Genomic DNA, 17,481 nt, shown 5'->3' with positions numbered 1-17,481 from the left:
TCCCTGGATGTGGGTTTGCGGACTAAGATTATACTAGTAAGTCTTGCAAGACCGAACGGGCAAAGTGCCCATCCCAACAGATCTGGCTGTCCAGGCAGCAATGTTTGGTAAATGTGTGCACACAGGCCAACGTTGCCGTCTCACAGATGTTGAGGACTGGAACTCTGTGTGCTAATGCAGTGGTTGCAGCTTTTGCTCTGGTAGAATGAGCATGCAAGCCCTCAGGGGGTTGCTTCTTAGCCAGTGCATAACACATTTTAATGCAGAGTATGGTCCCTCTAGAGATAGTCCAGTTCTGCACTGTCTGACCTTTCTTCGCCCCCACATAACTGACAAAAAGTTGATCATCTACCCACAACTCTTTTGTATGATCAACGTAGAATACAAACACTCTTTTTGGGTCCAGGCGGTGGAGTCTCATTTCCTTCTTAAACTGATGTGGGGGTGCGTAATAAGTAGGCAAGCTGATGGACTGGCCTAAATGGAAGGGTGTAACCTCTTTTGGCAGAAGGGAGGCCCGAGCGCGGAGCTCCACTTTGTGAAGATAGATTCAAGTCCACTGTGGCATAATGAATGGGGATGGAGGAAACATATGAGCAAGCTCTTTAAGGAACCTATTTACAATAGGAGATTCAAACAAAGAAAGAGATTTAAACAAAGAAGGTTGATCAGGCAAACGTTTTACATAAAAGATTGCAGGAAAATAACCTTTGAGAGTGCCCATAGCAGTGCCCTCCTGGGCAAAAGAAAGTAAAAACAACAGAACCTTAAGAGCAGAAAGGGGGCAACAGACTTGTCTGTGTACCATGCCACAAACTTCTTCCAACGACAGGCGTATACCATTTTAGTGGAGGACGCCTGGCTGCCAAGATTACATTACATACTTCAGGCAGAAGGTCAAAAGCTGTCAACTGTTGCTGCTCAATCTCGATTCATGAAGTCGAAGACTGGACAGGTTAGAGTGGAGAACCCTACCCTGGTGCTGAGACAGAAGATCCTTCCGAAGGGGGGAGTCTGATCGAGGATTGATGGCCATTCTCAATTGCTTGCGATACCAAACTCTTTGTGCCCAGTCCAGAGCCACAAGGGATACTTGGGCCCAGTCATCCTTGATCTTCTTGAGAACTCTGGGAAGAAGTGGTATGGGTGTAAAGGCGCATAGGAGGACTGAGCTGTACTTGAGATGAAGTGTCACCAGTGATTGCCGCCTTGGAAACTCTAACGTGCAATACTGCAATACTGCTGACACTGTCTGTTCTCTGAGGAGGCAAACAGATCTAACCAAGGCTTTCTCCATTGCTGAAAAAGACTTTGTGCCACCTTTGGATGGAGACGTCATCCGGCTCGACTAAGCATTGTGGGCTGAGTTCATCGGCTCTGACGTTCATAGAGCCCACCAGATGTTAAACCACCAAGGAAATGCCCTTTTGTTCCAGCCACGTCTAGAGGCGCCGAGTTTCCTGACAAAGGGTCATTGACCCCCACTTCACCCTGCTTGTTGCAGTACCACAAGGCGATGGTGTTGTCTGTGAACATCTGTACTACCTTTGCCTTGAGAGTGCGAATAAATGCTTTCAATGCTAGTCTGATTGTACCGAGCTCCAACAGGTTGAGATCTGACTGGGGAAGGAAGAGGGATCTGCCTGGAACCAAATTGCGGTTTGTTAGTCATCACTGCATATCTCACGTCTTCACCATGCACAGTTTTCTAAAGAATAGTTTTACAACAAATGTTACAGTGATATTATAAAGGATGTTATAAAAGATATGAGTGCTGTAATTTATGGCGTAATTAGTAGTGCATGACCAGGGCGCAAGTTATAGTTACCTTAGGGCACGAATTATAGTTACTTGAAATAAGTATAACTGGTGAATTTCTAAGGTTTTGTATGAGTAAATTCAGAACCTAACTATAACGTCCCTGTAACCTTTGGTTTTTAAGTGAATTTCTGTCTTTTCAATTCTATTTCCTAACTATAACATCCCTGTAACCTTTGTTTTTTTCAGTGAATTTCTATGTTTTTTTAACAAAAAGTAATTTTGAAAAACATATGTTTCCCGTGTTAATTTCCATAGCAGTTTGAACATGACTACAGTCCAAACTGCTGGACACAATTACACCAATTGTGGCAGAAAGTTAGTGTTCGGTATGCAGATTACGCTTTTGGATATTTGGTGTAAATCCATTCAGTAGTTTTTAAAATATTAAATGGAAACTAAATTTGTATATCAGACGAGTCGGAGAAAAAATGTGAAATAAGAAGAAAAGGGGCTAGGGTAGACAGCCTCCTCCCTCTGGCCTTTTTCATAATATGCAGAGTGCTGTGGTCCCCCCCTCCCTCCCTCCCTCCCTCCATGCCCTGGGGTCCACCACCTCCCTGGGGCAAAATGTGTTTATTGTAGTAAGGGGAGGGGTCTTGTGGGCTCCCTGAGCCCCAGGAATGCCCACCTCCCCGGGGCTAGAGTAATTATGTATGGGGAGAGCGCTCAGCACCCCACTCACAGCCCCAAGGCCCGCCACCTCCCTAGGGCTAAACTAATTATGCATGTGGGGGCGTGCGCCCCCCCCACAGCCATGGGGACCGCCACCTAGTTGGGGCAAACAATCAGTTTTGTAAGGGGGTGCAAGCCCCCCCCCCTCACCCCTGGGACCACCAACTCCCTGGGGCTAAAATAAAACCCTGGTTGGTATAAGGGGTCCAGGACCCTAGGTTTTGGTGCAGCTCGGCTCCAGTGGATCCTTGGGTCTTATTACTTGGAGGGGAGACAGGAAAGACTTCTTGGAACATGGGGACCTCCTCCTATACGGCTGCTGTGGGGGTGGACCCGGGAGTCAGCAAGCTGGTGAACTGGACATTGCGGTTGGTGCCTGCAAGCAGCAGGGAAGAGGCTCCTCCACTCCAAGGGAGATGCTGATGGGCTGGCAAAATACTGGAGAACATCTGAGGCCTTTAGAGTCCCCACGGCTTCAGGATAAGTTGTGAAGTCGCGATCGTCAGGACTGCAGCAGGTAAGCATGAAGGGTTTCGCTCCAGAAGTTTACCAGGCATACGCAGTTCTTGCTCTCCCAGCTCTTCTGTGTCCTCTTCTTCTTGTTGTCAGACGAATCTGGCTTCTGGTATCAGGAACCATCTAAATACAGAATTTAGGGGTGTTTTAGGCAAGTGTAGAGTAGTAGCCAAAAAGCTACTTACGATTGGGGGTGCCTACACCCCGTTATGACCCCTTCTTGTGAGGAGTGGGCATATCCCTGTCCCAGAAGGCCTAGTTTCGACCAAAACCAAGATGGTGGAACCCTTGCTCGAGGGTCCACCTTGGGTAGCCCACCTTAGGGGTGTGGTTAGCCCAGGGGTGGTACACGCCTACTGACTAGCTAATTTTCCCACCTGTCCTAGTGCCAAATGGGCCTCAGGGCAGGGGGCAGCTACAGCCAGGACTGGGGAAGCTGGGGGTGTGTGTGCATATCAAAGGCGGCAGGGTCTTTGAAGATCCCGGTCTTGATATGCAGATCTATTAGCCATCCGGCTGGAGTGAGTGGTAACACCCTTCTCCGGAGCATTCACTGTTTCTGCCATCTGAGAGCGTGGGCTCTCACCTCCAGGGCATCAGAAATGTGTCTGGTGGTGGCAGACTGGACTAAACTAGTCAAACAGCACACTTACCCAGTGTACATCTGATCGTGGCATGTAGTGCTGCAGATACACATGCTATGCATTGCTTCCGCCATTTAGTGTTGTGCTCGGAGTCTTACAAGTTGTTTTTCTTCGAAGAAGTCTTTTCAGAGTCATGGGATCGAGTGACTTCTCCTCTCAGTCATACTGCACATGGGCATCGACTCCATTGTTAGATTGTTTTCTTTCCACTGTCAGGTTCGGACGTGTTTCCTCTTGCTCCAAGATTTCGAATCGGATAACTTTCTTGACCGTCGGTATTGTTTCGACTGCGTTTCCACCTATAGTTGAACCGATAGTACAGTCAAAAAACAAATTTAGCCCTTCTGGGCCCGAGCGCCCAACTCAGGCCTGTTTGGGCTTACCACATTGAACTCTGATGGATCTGTCTCCATTTCGATTCTGTCCCCGATGCCACACATAATTTCCATACACAGAACAACACCTTGTATGTAATCTGTGACTCTCTTCCGATCACCAGGAAGAGGATTGTGAAGCCTGTCGATCATTCCGATCCAAGAAGACCCTACGTGACCATAGAGCCAGGAGACTGGAAATGGCATTGAAGAGTACCGAGTATACCGACACCCTGGAGGAGGAACGGGCAAGATGGCAGTTTCCATCCAGGACACCAAGTCCGAAGAAGACTCAGAGGAAGATAGACTCTTCACTGCCGGTCAGCACGTAAGTATGACTGCCCCTACGCCCACTCCTAAAAGATCATCGAAGGCCTTGGGTGCACCACTGCCAGAGAGCCATGGTTTGACCCGCAAGAAAATACTCAGCGACCGACCTTCTGGTTCAGCGCCGAAAAAGGCCACACAGTATGGCACTTCACTGTCTGAACTACTCATGCCCGTGCTCCACAAACTTTTACAACACAGCTGTTTTACAGTTTTAAAACATGAAATATTACTGTCAGTTTAGTCATGATCTTTGCCCACTTATTCTCTTGTGCTGGGGAAACCAAAAGCAGCTGCGTCCACGACCTGCAGCACTTGGTGAGACCGTGTCCCCTGTGTATGCCGTGTGTCCCCAACAAAGAGCAAGGAGGTCAGTTAGAGTGCGAGGAATCTCACGCACACCCTGGCATCATTGTAGCCAGTAGTAAGGGGACGCTGAGGCCCAGCAGCATTACGTGATTCTGACAAATGCACTGCAAAACACACGTTTTTACTTTTCTGCAAGTTAAAACGTGATCAAATATGTTTAGCTCCATAATGCTGATAGTTGCACTACGAATAAAAAGCTTTCCCTTTTTTCAGCAAGTAAAAAATATATGATAAAATGTGTTTTGTACCATAATTTTACTGTGTGCGGAAGTGTGATAAGATTTAGCAACATGAGACTATTGTCAAATTGAGCCACATAGAGCGAACACGTTGGTTTGTAAACAAAAGGGAGCACTAGAGTGAGGGACTGGTGAGTGCGCAGCTAATTTTTTAAACAAAAGGGAGCACTAGAGTGTGTCCCTGCTTCGGCCCCCAGGAGATGGTGAGGGCACGTTGCGATCAGAGCATTGGCTCCCCAGCAGAGGTGCTGACAGTGAAAAGACGTTCCAGCAAAGCAGATGAAAAAAGTACTTGGCCCACCGGAGACTGATACAAGAAAGACTTGATGAAACAACAGGAAATACTATGCTACAGCCAATAGAAACGGAGGAAAAGTAAGTGGCAAGCACAGGAGCCAATGAAAAGCGAGGGGGAGGGATTTAAGTCCCTTTTAAGATTCATATTAAGAATAGATTTCACAAGCACAGTGCAAGCGCTGTGCAGCCGAAACTTAAAAAGGGGCACTTTCCTTCAACGCGTATAAACATCTGAAGGTCTGGAAGAAAAGGGGTTCTTAAGTAAGTGTATGCAAGATCTATAGATGCTAAATAATCCACTGGAGAGACCCTTGGTTGGGAGGAATCAGACAGTGTTGGTGAATATCTCCCAGCGATGGATGAAGAAGAAGAATAGGTAGAACAACGTCTTGAACATGATCTAGACCTGGACATGGATGCATAATGGCGATGTGTGGGTCAAAAAGATGGCCGTGACGAGGAACGTCAGGACCTATGGAGAAGCTTTGAATGTCTTGACCAATGATGAGACCTAGGATTTGATCTTCGAGGAGACGGTAGAGGCTTCAGGGGTTAGGCTTTCACAGGTTGTGCTGGCGAAGGAGGTGGAAAAGATACTGGAGGAGATGCTGGAGTCAGAGGTGGAGGAGGCATAGGAGAGTCTGGAAGCAGTATAGGCAATGATGGAAAATATGCCCTGGAGTATTCAGAGTCAGAAGTGGATTGCAAACGTCTTGGTCTTGATGTTTGACTTTCTTCACAGGCCTGGATTGTATTGAAGCCGATAGACTTCTCTACTTTCATTTTGTCCTTTTTCTCAACGTCCACTGACTCCTTGATGTCAAAGGTTTCCTGAGCTTCGCAGTTGTGGTATCCTTCAACAATGACCTCCTATGTCTTGACGTCAAACGTTGTTTCCTCTTGGACGACGACCAAGCCTCAATGGAGAACATGCAGGGCCTGTGTACCTTGTCTTGCCGCCGATTCCCTCAATGTCAATCTGTAACAATGTTGTTTTTGATGTGGGCTTAGCTGTTGGATCTCCCACACCCTGGATCCTCAGACGAAGGTGGAAAAGCCCTGGTAGAGGAGTGACCTTCTCCTCGCTCCCTTGACGTTCCACCATTGTTTAATGGATAGAATGGATTTCCCCCTTGCTGCTGACAGGTTAGTACCCAATGGTAGATCCTTACTTAATGAGGAACATTTCATCACAACAGAGGTGACATGAGTTTTAGGAATTTTTCAAAGGAACTTCTGACAATGAAGGTGAATCAGGCCTCTTTTCTTATTTAGATCTTCTTGCTTTATATCTATGCTTCCTCTGAGTACATGGTTAAGAAATTGATGTGGGTAGAGGATTTATTCCAGACCTAGACATGAGTAACTGACCTGTAGACTGCACCTTAGTGAAGGGGTCAGTGGGTTTTGTAGTCACTTCAGAAGTCAATGTAGTGGATGACTTATTTGAAAATTCTGGACAAAGCTTTTTTTCCGTCCTTCAAGTGCTGAAATCGAAGGTGCTGATTTTTTCTCCTTGAGCAGTGCTAGAGCAAGTCATCTACCTTATCTCAATCTCCGGTTATTTTCTTGGAGTTTGAGAGGCAAATATGACATTTTCTAGTCTGTGAGTCCTGATATGGGCAACGAATGAAGTTAGTGTATCTATCATCAGTGTAGATTTTTCTTTGCCCATATTTGATACACTTCTTTAAAAGTGATGGTTCTGAAAATTTCTCTGCCGTACACAGGTAAATGTAAAGCATTGGCATGACATTCTTCACTGGACATGAATGATAACAATAAAGATTTCAGTGTGAAAAGCTTAATTGAGTAAATAACTGGAGCACCGCTCGTGAGTGCTCCTCACCATAATGTGTAGCAGAAAATCTGGCACTTGGAGCCTCTGTGAGGGGAGAGGAGCTCATGCCTATTAATCTGATTGGTCAAACCCTGGGTCACAAAAGAAGATGAATATGTCATCTATGGTTTATTTTTCAATGTTATTTCAGTGTTTTATTAGGCCCAACACCCTGCAGCATGAGCCCCATGCATGCCAGTTTGCAGTGCCACAGTAGGGTTATGGGAAAGAGGACTGCTCGCTGCTCAGTCAAGATATGCATCCATATGTATAAGTTGTTCAACACTATATATGATTCAGCCTTTACTGTTGTGGCGAGTGCTAAATGTAAATTCAATGAGCTCTAAGCTCAACTTTATTTAATGACAGTGGGTCCAATATAAAAATGTGTACATATGTTTCTAAAATGTACAAATTTGTGGCTTTTTATATGGCTCCCAAAACGCTCCCTTACTATAGGCAAATATAAGAAGAATGGAAGCAATAGTGGTGAGTCAGGCCTCAAAAAATCATAAAAACGTCACTAGACCTGCAGGTCTAGTGAATTAAATAATCTACTCGACCTAATTATAATGCGCTTGGCACATAAACTGATTTAAAATTATGTGGTCCTGGGCAAATACTTTAATTCGCTGAGCTGCCATTTGTTCTTTATCACATATGAGAGAACCTTCCAATACCTTAGTTCAGCAAGCCTGCTGTACAAAAAAACACTTGTGATTTAAGAGACTAAACATTTGCTCCATATACAATTCAAATCTAGCAAAATAAAAGATACACTTGACCGCTGACTTACCTATTAGTTCATTAATCGCATTCTCATCACCAGGAATGTTTCTTAAATCATGTTGAAAAACTATCCCTTTTAATAAATACATACCTGAAGCATTAAGTGGTTGCACACTTATTTGTAATCAGCAGATTTTCCATTGAAATGTCCACAAAATTCTGCATTTACGTGGTTTTACTGAAAAAAACATATAGTGTACAATGTGTGGAAAGCGAGTTTGTGCAAATATCTGTTATTTGCACATTTGCAAGTAAAGTGTTCTGGTTTGTTTTGCTCCTATTTAAATCTTTGTTTGCATCTCACTTCTGTATTCAGATTTTTTTTCGGAATACCCAATATATTTTTTTAAATACATGTGCTATTCATTTACAAGTAGTTTAAGTGTTGTGTGTTGGAAACAAAACTGACAACTTACAGCCTTTTGTTTCACAATGATTGCCAGACAGTTCATTTGACAAAAACCTCTAACTGTAGTAAGAGAAAGAAAAATTAACACAATTTTCCAGGACAAGATAAGCAGCAAAAATAAAAATGACTAACTGACATTTGACCTATGTCGTTGAACAGACAGCAAAAGTGTAAAAATAAAACCAAGGTTTAAAAGCGCCTTTATTGCTCATTCACTTTCTGAATCAACAAAACACCTCTTCCTTTCCAGCTAAAGTTAATTTGCCAGAATGGACGAGTAGGTGCTAAATATTATCTCGAACTGATAAAATCTAACTTGCCATAATGAGTGGGTGAGTAGATTTTTCTAGGCCTGTAGATCTACTGTTAGGTGGCAAGCTTGGGAATACCTTGACGCCCAACAATGAGGTTTTATGTGAAACACATGCATGCGCCTGGGTCACTGTACCTTTTGGTCTCCATGCTTCAAAACCATGAAATTGGCATTGTAGTGGTCTACTGAAGTGTTAATATACTAGTCACATAACTGAAGAATGTTAAAAGCCACATGCATTGCAGGTCAATGTCCATGCTAGGCCTGCACATTTATTTAAATGGTTCTATTTAAAATCAGGGTTTGGGGTTTGTTAATAATTGAGAATTCAAAAACATGTTAAAAGTAATGGCAAATCAAAACAGAGCACCAAAGTTTGCTGACCTTTCCATAGTCAATTGATGGGGTGTCAATTCCAGGAAAGAGGTCTTGAATGATGGCGGCAAAGAGCGGCAGGTCGATAGAGGTCAGCTTGGCGATGTTCATATCTTTCATGGACATGAGAAGAATCTACAAAATATAAGGATAGGTCATGCCTGGTCTCTCCTAATAAAAGTTGGTATCATTTTGCGGTAAGCAAACATACTATAGACAGTCTGAGACACAAGCCTCTTACCTTCGGCAACGCTCTTTCTGGTGGATACGCCATATAAATGCAGATTCCTCACAGTTCCAATGTTCCCCAGGTGCCAGACTGGTTCTGGAAATGTTGCTAGTAGTGATGCCAAACACTGCTGTGTGATGCTGTTCAGCTCTGCATTGACTCTATACATCCCTGGAAGTGACAGAGCAGTGCAGCATTTAGCACCACCACAGCACACCAACATCAGTTTCTTGCTTGGCACTTTTAACATCCTCTGACACAGAAAACGAACAATTGTCAGTACCAGTGCTCAGGTCTCAAAGTTAGGACATTTTTAGGTGGTAAAAGGGCAGTGAAGATTGTGCAGTTAGATAGAGTATCCACAAGAAAATGTGTTATCAAAGTTAAGTAACTTGTTCTTCTGATGGATACTTCTAACCAGAGATATATCATCTTTGAAATAGATACAAAAGCAGAACTCCTCATAGGTGGAGATTCTGTGGAGTGGACTCAGACCAAAAAGCCCATGCGGGTTACAAGTCCTTTCTGTCAGACCTAGTTGTCAAGGTAGTAGTGCTTTGTGAATGTGTGTATCAACGCCAATGTCACAGTCTGACAGATGTCAAGGACAGGCACTCTTGCATGCCAACGTGGTGGTAGCCTTTTCCCTGATCTGATGGCCCCCCAGAGGCTGCTTATTAGCTACTGTGTAGCAGATCTTAATGTAGAGAGCTAGCCATCTTGACAGTAAGGGCATAAAGGAGCCCTGTGTTCCATTCCAGAATGTATCTCCGAGAGTCTCTTTGCAGGAACACCAAAAGGCGATACAGTTGACACTGTACATTCTTGAGGGTGGGGAAAAGATGTAATCAGGGTTCTCTCGACTGCCGAAAGATGCCCTCCACCAATTCAGCATGCAGACACCATTTATGGTCTGCAAGAAGCTGGCAGCCGAGTTTGTCCACACTGGCATTCAAAGAGCTTGCCAGATGGTTTGTGATCAGGGAACTGCTGTGACGCTCTGGCCAACCCCAGTAACACAAGGCCGCTTGGTACAGGACCATGGACCCCGCTCTACCCTACTTCTTGCAGTACCGCTTGGCCATGATGTTGTCTATAAGAATCTGCACCTGCCTCCCTTTAACAGACGGCTAGAAGACCTTCAATGCCAGAGCAATGGCCAGCAACTCTAACAGCAGATCGATATAGAACTGGGTTTCAGCTAGGGGCCGGAGTACACTGAGCTCCACCTCCCCAATGTGGCCACCCGAACTCAGTAGTGACGCATCCATCACCACTAGCAACTCTGTGTGGGGAAGGGAGTGGGGTCTGCCACTAGTCCAATTGCAATTCATCAGCAACCACTGCAGATTGTGTGCAGTCTCTGAAATCTGAAAGCCATCTGACAGGTTTTCTTGGCGCTGGGCCCACTGCAACTTACAATTCTATTGCACAGCCTCCATAGGCCACCTGGCATAGTTGCCAATGAGGATGCAGGAGGGTAAAAGCTAAAATGCCTCACAGCTTCTCTTACCAAGATCTAGGACCGAGGCTGAAACATCTGGTACACAGCCTGCAAGTCCTTGACTTGTTGCAACAAGGGCATTGCCCCGAACTGGATTGTATTCAGGACACCTCTAATGAAAGGAAGCCACTGTGAAAGAATCAGGTGCGACTTCGACTTGTTGATCGTGAACCCAAACAATGTCAGGAGGTTTGCTGTCCTTTGGAGGTGGTCTATGACTGACTGTGGTGAGCCCACCTTGAACAGCCAGTCAACAAGGTAGGGAAAAACTGGTATCCCCAAACTTCGAAGACGGTTGATGACCACCTAAATTATCTTTGTGAACACCAAGGGGCATTTGTGAGGCTAAAGAAGAACACAACAAACGTAAAAAGTTCCTGGCCTAGTTTCAGCTGCGGATAACTTCTGTGGGACTGCAGAATAGGCACATGAAAAAACACTACTTGCAGGTCCAAGGCCATCATTCATACACCCAGATCCCGGGCATAAAGAATAGGACAACTGTTAGTATAGTGAATTTGTCCCCCTCCTTAGGGAGACATTCAGAGGATGAGCATCAATGACAGGCAGAAGACATTCATCCATCTTTGGCACTAAAAAATAGCGACAGTAATAACCTGTCCCTATTTCAGAGTCCAGAGGCCTCTCGATTGCTTTTCTGAAAAGTAAATCTTGCACATCCTGCATCTGAGAGCCATTCTAGTGTGGGAGAGAGGTTTGGCGGAGTAGAAAGAAATAGTAGGGCATAGCAGTGCTGAATGATCTGAAGGACCCATCTGTTGAATGTTATGGAGTGCCACCCTCGAAGAAAGTACTGGATTCTACATCCAACACAGTGGTTGTGCGCCATGACAAACTAAAGTGGCTTGGAGGCTGCTATTTGTCGACCACAGTAAAGGAAGCTTCATTAGGTGTCCAAAATGCAAAGTTATCCTGTTACAAGGAAAGTATCACACCCACTGGCCTGCTATAAGTCCATGTAAAAACGTTCATTATCATAATGTGGGGGTAAAGCGCCCCCATTCACGCCACCATCATCATCTCTGAGTTGTGACAAGCTCTGGTCAGAGTCAGAGCCAAAATTCAATGGAGCCTCTGAGGATGCTCCTGCAGCAGTGAGAGCACAGAATTAGACTTAAGGTTATATGGTGCTGAGGTCCACTGTATTGGAGTTGGAGCACAACCTCAGTCAGGGTCAATTCGAAGCTGGTTCAGGTACAGACATCAAAGTCCGCACTGGATTCTCCTTAGATACCCGCAGTGTTGGCTGCTGCATCAATTTAGAAGCTCAAATGGAGGTCATAGAGCCGGGGTAGATGAACCCTTTAGACTATGGGAACAGCTTCACTTCTGGGTCTCGAATGGCCTTCCGGTGCATGAGGGTACACTCTTCACATGAGTTTGAATTGTACCCTTGGCCCAAGGATCAGTGACATTCCTCGTGTGGGTCAGTGAATGACATCTGTTTTTTGTCGTTGCAAAATAGTTTAAAGTCTGTAGTTTTAGGAGGGCATTTCGCTTGCACACTGAATTTTCTGTTTTTAGGAGTCGTCAGAAGTTCGACGAAAGTGGCAACAGAGGTCTAGATCCACGTTCGAGTGAGCAGAAATAAAGACACTGGTGTTGGTGCATTTATGTGGTTCCATTCTGTCACTTTCAGGGTGATGCAGGCTCAGTGCAGAGTCACAGGCTGCCAACCTAGCAGAGCATGAGAGCAATGCTAAGAAAATTGCCAGATCCTGTTTGGCAGCTAGGAAATATTCTAAAGGTGAGGAATCTGCTGTTACAAGTGTACATCAGAAATATACAGTTTTAAATCTTGTGAAAGTAACACATATGTTCAAAAGCGATATCTTGGAAGAAATCCATCCCAGAGTAGCACCCAATGACCTTTGCAGTGGTGAACCAGCATATCAGGAAGAACTCAAGGGCTGATTCAGAGTATAGCAGACAGCTACTTCGTCCCAAATGTGATGAAAATCCTGTACATATTACTACAAGTACTGCCGTAGAATATAATGCACTTGTAATAAGCCAGAAAGGATATCCATTACATTTGTGACTGAGTATTCTATCCACTAAACTCTAAATCAGGCACTAAGATTTCACCGCAGGGTGGTGCCTGACATATATGGAGTCAGTCACATTTGCGACTTAACTTGGCGTTTGTCTTTCACTGTCCCGTTCAGACCTAACCGCCTTCCAGAGGCTCATATATATATATCTTGCAATATTCCAGGTCCTTACACTTCAGTCTGCCTTTTATCTTCTATGTGAAAGGAGGACCTGGTAAAGCATATCCAGCACATCCTTTTTTAAATATTTCTGTAAAGTGATGTGTAAAGTAGGGATAGCTCCAAAGGAATTATGCCACTATATAACTCCTCACAATGTCTTGGTTGTCAACTGGTAAGTTCAATCTGTTACTTATATACTACAGCAACAAGAAAGATATGGAACTGAGGCAAGCACTATTACAGCATCAAGAACAAAGAGAGTTTGTGTGGTGCTTTGTGGCTGACTTTTGTTTTTTTTTAAAGATGCAGCTTTGCAGATTCTACAAATACATATTTTTCTGGGCTCCTGCAGTCCTGACTCACAGAGTAGCAAGTGATACATCCACTATTGAGGCAATGACCCAAGGAGATGGCTGATCCAAGGTAGATTCTAGCCTTACCTCATCTAGAAAAAACATTTCTGTAAACTCAGTGGTATAAATTACCCCATTCTGATGACAAATTAATATGTTCAGTAAAGTACTGTTTTTGTGGATACCCTATGTAACCAGAGATTCCTCATCTTGTGAGTCTCCTCAAGTGCTAGCCTGAATCCTGAAAACCTCTGCAGTAGCTCCTGTGCAAAGTAAATTAGCAGTGGCGCCATCTGCCATCTGCCTTCATCATGACTGTCATAGCTACGGCTATGAGGACAAAGGACCAAATATAGATGCCACCCTTGCACTTTGACATGAGTTGTATTCTATTTTTTTCCACCACAAATAAATGGGAGTATTGCTCATAAGATATACTTTTTACAACAGTGTGCAAATGCCAACTAAATTTCAACTTTATTAATCCCAAAAGTGCACTCAAAAGAATAGAGAGGGTGCAGGCAGTAAGGCATCTGAGATTACATAAAATATCCACCAGAAAGAGTGTACCCAAAGCAATATTCTTCTGAGGGTTGCTTCCAACCATGTTCAGGTTGTGAATAAGCAGTAAAGCAATACCCCCCGAAGTAGTTGGACCTTCAGAGTGGACTTACACCCTGAAGTTCTGCAGGACTAAGCAGGCAAAATGGCCCTCCCTATGGACTTGAGAATTGATGCAGTAGAGTTCTGTCAAAGTATGGACAGATGCCCTTGTGGCAGGCTGGAAAATGTCCAAACCTTGTACAACTCAAGCTAGTGCTGTGGTGGGGGTTTTCGCCCTGCTAGAATGCAGCCTAAGGCCTTCTGAAGGGTCCTTCTTGGTCAAGGATTAACACAATTATATGCAAAGGACAATCCATTTAGACAAGGGCTGTTTCTGGACAGTTTTTCCTTTCTTTACCTTTCCAACCCAACAACTGATTGCCACCTCAGTACTCCTTTGTTCTACCAATGTAGAAACTAAGGGCACACTGCAGGTTTAACCAGGGTAGTCTCTCATCCTCTTTAGCTGGGTGCGGTGAAGGAAAGAGAGCTCGGAGCATGACAGACTGCTGAATGTGGAAAAATAACACTACTTTCAAAAGAAATGATGCACAGGTCCTAAGCACCAGCTTGTCATGGAAAAAGGTGGTATAGGAGTTAAAACAGACAAGGTCTACAGCTCAGTGACAAAAAGAAGCAGAGTCATTAAGGAATACAGGTTTTAAGATCAAGTATATAAGCTGTGGAGAGACCTGAATGGAGCTAGATTAGACAGGCCAAAACCAAATCAAGGTGCCACTAGTGTATAACAAAGGGGGCAGGGAAACACATGACAAAGCCCTTTAAAAAATGTGTCATAATTGACGGTCTGAATGAGAGCTGACGAGACAATTGAAGAAAGAGAAAAAGGGCCAGTAAGCAATACAACTCATATGGCGATACACCCAGAAATAAATAAGCACAAATCATCCAATTTATGAGTCCTCTTTATTTCATCATCCTTCATTTCACCCTGATACAACCGCATACAGCCACAGCCTACATTAGTAACCTTTAATTGTGCCCACTGCAACGCCTTGCAAGTCCCAGGACAATGCAAACTCATAAATCATCAGACAGGTTCAGTTTCACTTGTTGGGGTTGACTTGTTTCTGTTCATGCCAGGCAATAAACTTGGCCCATCACCCTGAATATACAGGCATTGTACAAAGGTTGCAACCAGCTAGAATGACATTCACCACTTCCAAAGGAAGATCTAAACCTTTTAGCTGATTCCGCTCAATGTTTCTCACAAGGAGGTATAGATTCCAGAGATTCGTGCATAATACTCTGTCCTGCTTGTTCAGAGTACCACACTCTCCAAGCATAGTCCAGGACTATCAAAATAAACTGTGTTCAGTCCTTTCTGAATTTTGTTTGCATCCAAGGTATCAGAGGCTGGTACAGAAAGACGTACAGGAGAAGAGACCTTTGATAGGGAACCTTTGAAATGTAAAAAAGAAGGGCACTGAGTTTTTTTGGAGATGGCAATAAGGTCTAATAAGTGTATGCTCCACCACACAAAGATGCTCTACATCACTCATTGGAGCAGATGCCACTAGAGATCAACATGAGGACCCCTGCTCAGCACTTCTGCCAGGACGTTGAGAGGCTCTGCTAATGATCAACTGTTAGGGGCATGCCGTAAAGTGGCAGCCAGCACCACAATCTCAATGTTTCAAGACAGAGAGCCCATGCCTGCTTGCTTTATGTGGTAGCACATGTTGGTCATGATGTCCATCAGGACCTGGACCGACCTGCCGTTGATGGAAGGCAGAAATGCCTTGAGAGGCAATCAGATGATAGTCAACTCCAGGAGCTTTATGTGATTGTGCTGCTTCACCAGAGACTATAGGCCTCTATTAGAGGAGCTCTACATAGTCTAGGTGACCACTCCAGCTGGGAAACTGTGGACCTGTCTTCACTGTGACTTCTAGTGGGGTATGGAGAAAACTGTGCTACAGGTCAGATCTGGGCTTGTCATCCACTATTGGAGGTCCCAAACCACCTCAAAGTCATGAATCTTGTCCAAAACCTTTCCCCATTGCTTGGCCCACAACCAATGCACTGGGTGTGCTGTTTCAGCTGGATGAACAGTGCTAACAGGTCCAGGATCCCCCTCGCTCAAATTAATCATTGAATATAGTCCTCTCTTAGAACGTGGAAAAGTCTTTTAGGTAACTGTGTCTAAGATGGCCCTCATAAAGGGTAGCCTCTGTGAAGGTTGAAGATGTGACTTGGGCATTTTGGTCGAAAACCCCACAGTAGTAGTAGTAGTAGTACAAAGACTTTATTCGACTTTCATCAAGTCATAAAAGTAACAATATTTTACATTTTAATATACAATAGATACAATAAATAGGCTAAAATCTTAATGATTTACAATAATAAAAGGTCTAAAATAGTTCAAGTTATGTTGCTGCCCCCATGCGCTTTCTTGTGCTTAGTACGGAGCATAAAAAATTGGCCAAGGTTCCACACATCTCTATGGATGATAGAACCTGGAGGCTAGCGTACGCAGTACGACACTGAGGGAGGTTGATTAGCCTTAAGAGAGGGGCTACTAGGCGCTTTCTTTGCTTGGCGTACAGTTTGCAAAATAAAACCACGTGGATTGTGGTTTGTAGTGCCTTTGTGTCACAGGGGCAGGCCTTCAAGGTGGTGCTCCAATCATTCATGGTTGGGAAGGTTACTAGTCGGTGGAATGTAATCAATCTGGTGAGCACAAAACGGTGGCGGGGGTTTGTCACGTTCATCAGGTAAGGCTGGATAGCCTCCGTTGACAAGATTATTTGATTATGAATGACTGTGGGCTTTTTTGATTCAGCCTCCCATCGTAAATCTTCTAAATATTTTAATGCCAAAGCGCTCAGGTCCTTCCTAGAAATTGTTTCCAGGAGAGCTGGATTTGTGTAATAAGCTTTATTGCCCATGTTTAAAAAAAAAAGTCATGATGTATTTTAGCCAAGGCACCCTTATAGATTCCATACAGTCGGTCAAAATGGCCTTATTTAGTTCAGTATGTTCCGAGGTCCAGATTTTGTGCCATAACAATAAGGGTTGAATCTTTATCAAATCAGTAATAAAAGGGGATCCCAGTTCTGAATGAATTATGTATGATGATGTACCTTTTGGAACCATCAGTAAATATTTTAAAAAGTCGTTTTCAACCGTCTGTACCAGGTTACAATCGGTATGTCCCCAGATACCGGACCCGTACGTGGCTGCTGGGATGCACTTTGCTTTGTAAATTTTTATCATGTTTGGCGGGGTAATCCCCCCTATTCTTTTAGAAAAAAACCTTAAGGCCATTGTTGTTTTTATAAGATGGGCTTTTTTTGTCTTCCTACAATTGGCCAAAGAAGCCTGGTTGTCAAACATTAAGCCCAGATAGGAAAAGGAACGCGCAGTTTCTACTCTCCCCTCCGCTGTTGTAATGTTATAGGATTTGCCGCATTTCCCACCACAGTTCATAATGAATGTTTTTGAGTGATTGACAGTAAGACCCAGTTGCAACATGAATGTGATACAAGTGGTTAGTCATTTTTGTAAGGCTAGCGGGGTCCTGGCCATTAAAACTGCATCATCTGC

At 44.2% G+C, this 17,481-nt stretch overlaps 1 protein-coding gene across 1 annotated transcript in view; it reads right to left on the bottom strand.

The window, feature by feature from the left end:
• DNAH2 (dynein axonemal heavy chain 2) overlaps positions 1 to 17,481 on the bottom strand; it is a 1,666,550-nt gene that overhangs the window by 767,265 nt on the left and 881,804 nt on the right. Inside the window, exon 41 of the mRNA XM_069218683.1 lies at positions 8,995 to 9,120. Within this exon, the coding sequence (XP_069074784.1) occupies positions 8,995 to 9,120 (126 nt within the window). The remainder of the gene's footprint in view (positions 1 to 8,994; positions 9,121 to 17,481) is intronic.

Source organism: Pleurodeles waltl, chromosome 12 (assembly GCF_031143425.1).
Source record: "Pleurodeles waltl isolate 20211129_DDA chromosome 12, aPleWal1.hap1.20221129, whole genome shotgun sequence".
Lineage (NCBI taxonomy): Eukaryota > Metazoa > Chordata > Amphibia > Caudata > Salamandridae > Pleurodeles > Pleurodeles waltl.
This window is presented reverse-complemented; position numbering and strand designations above follow the sequence as displayed.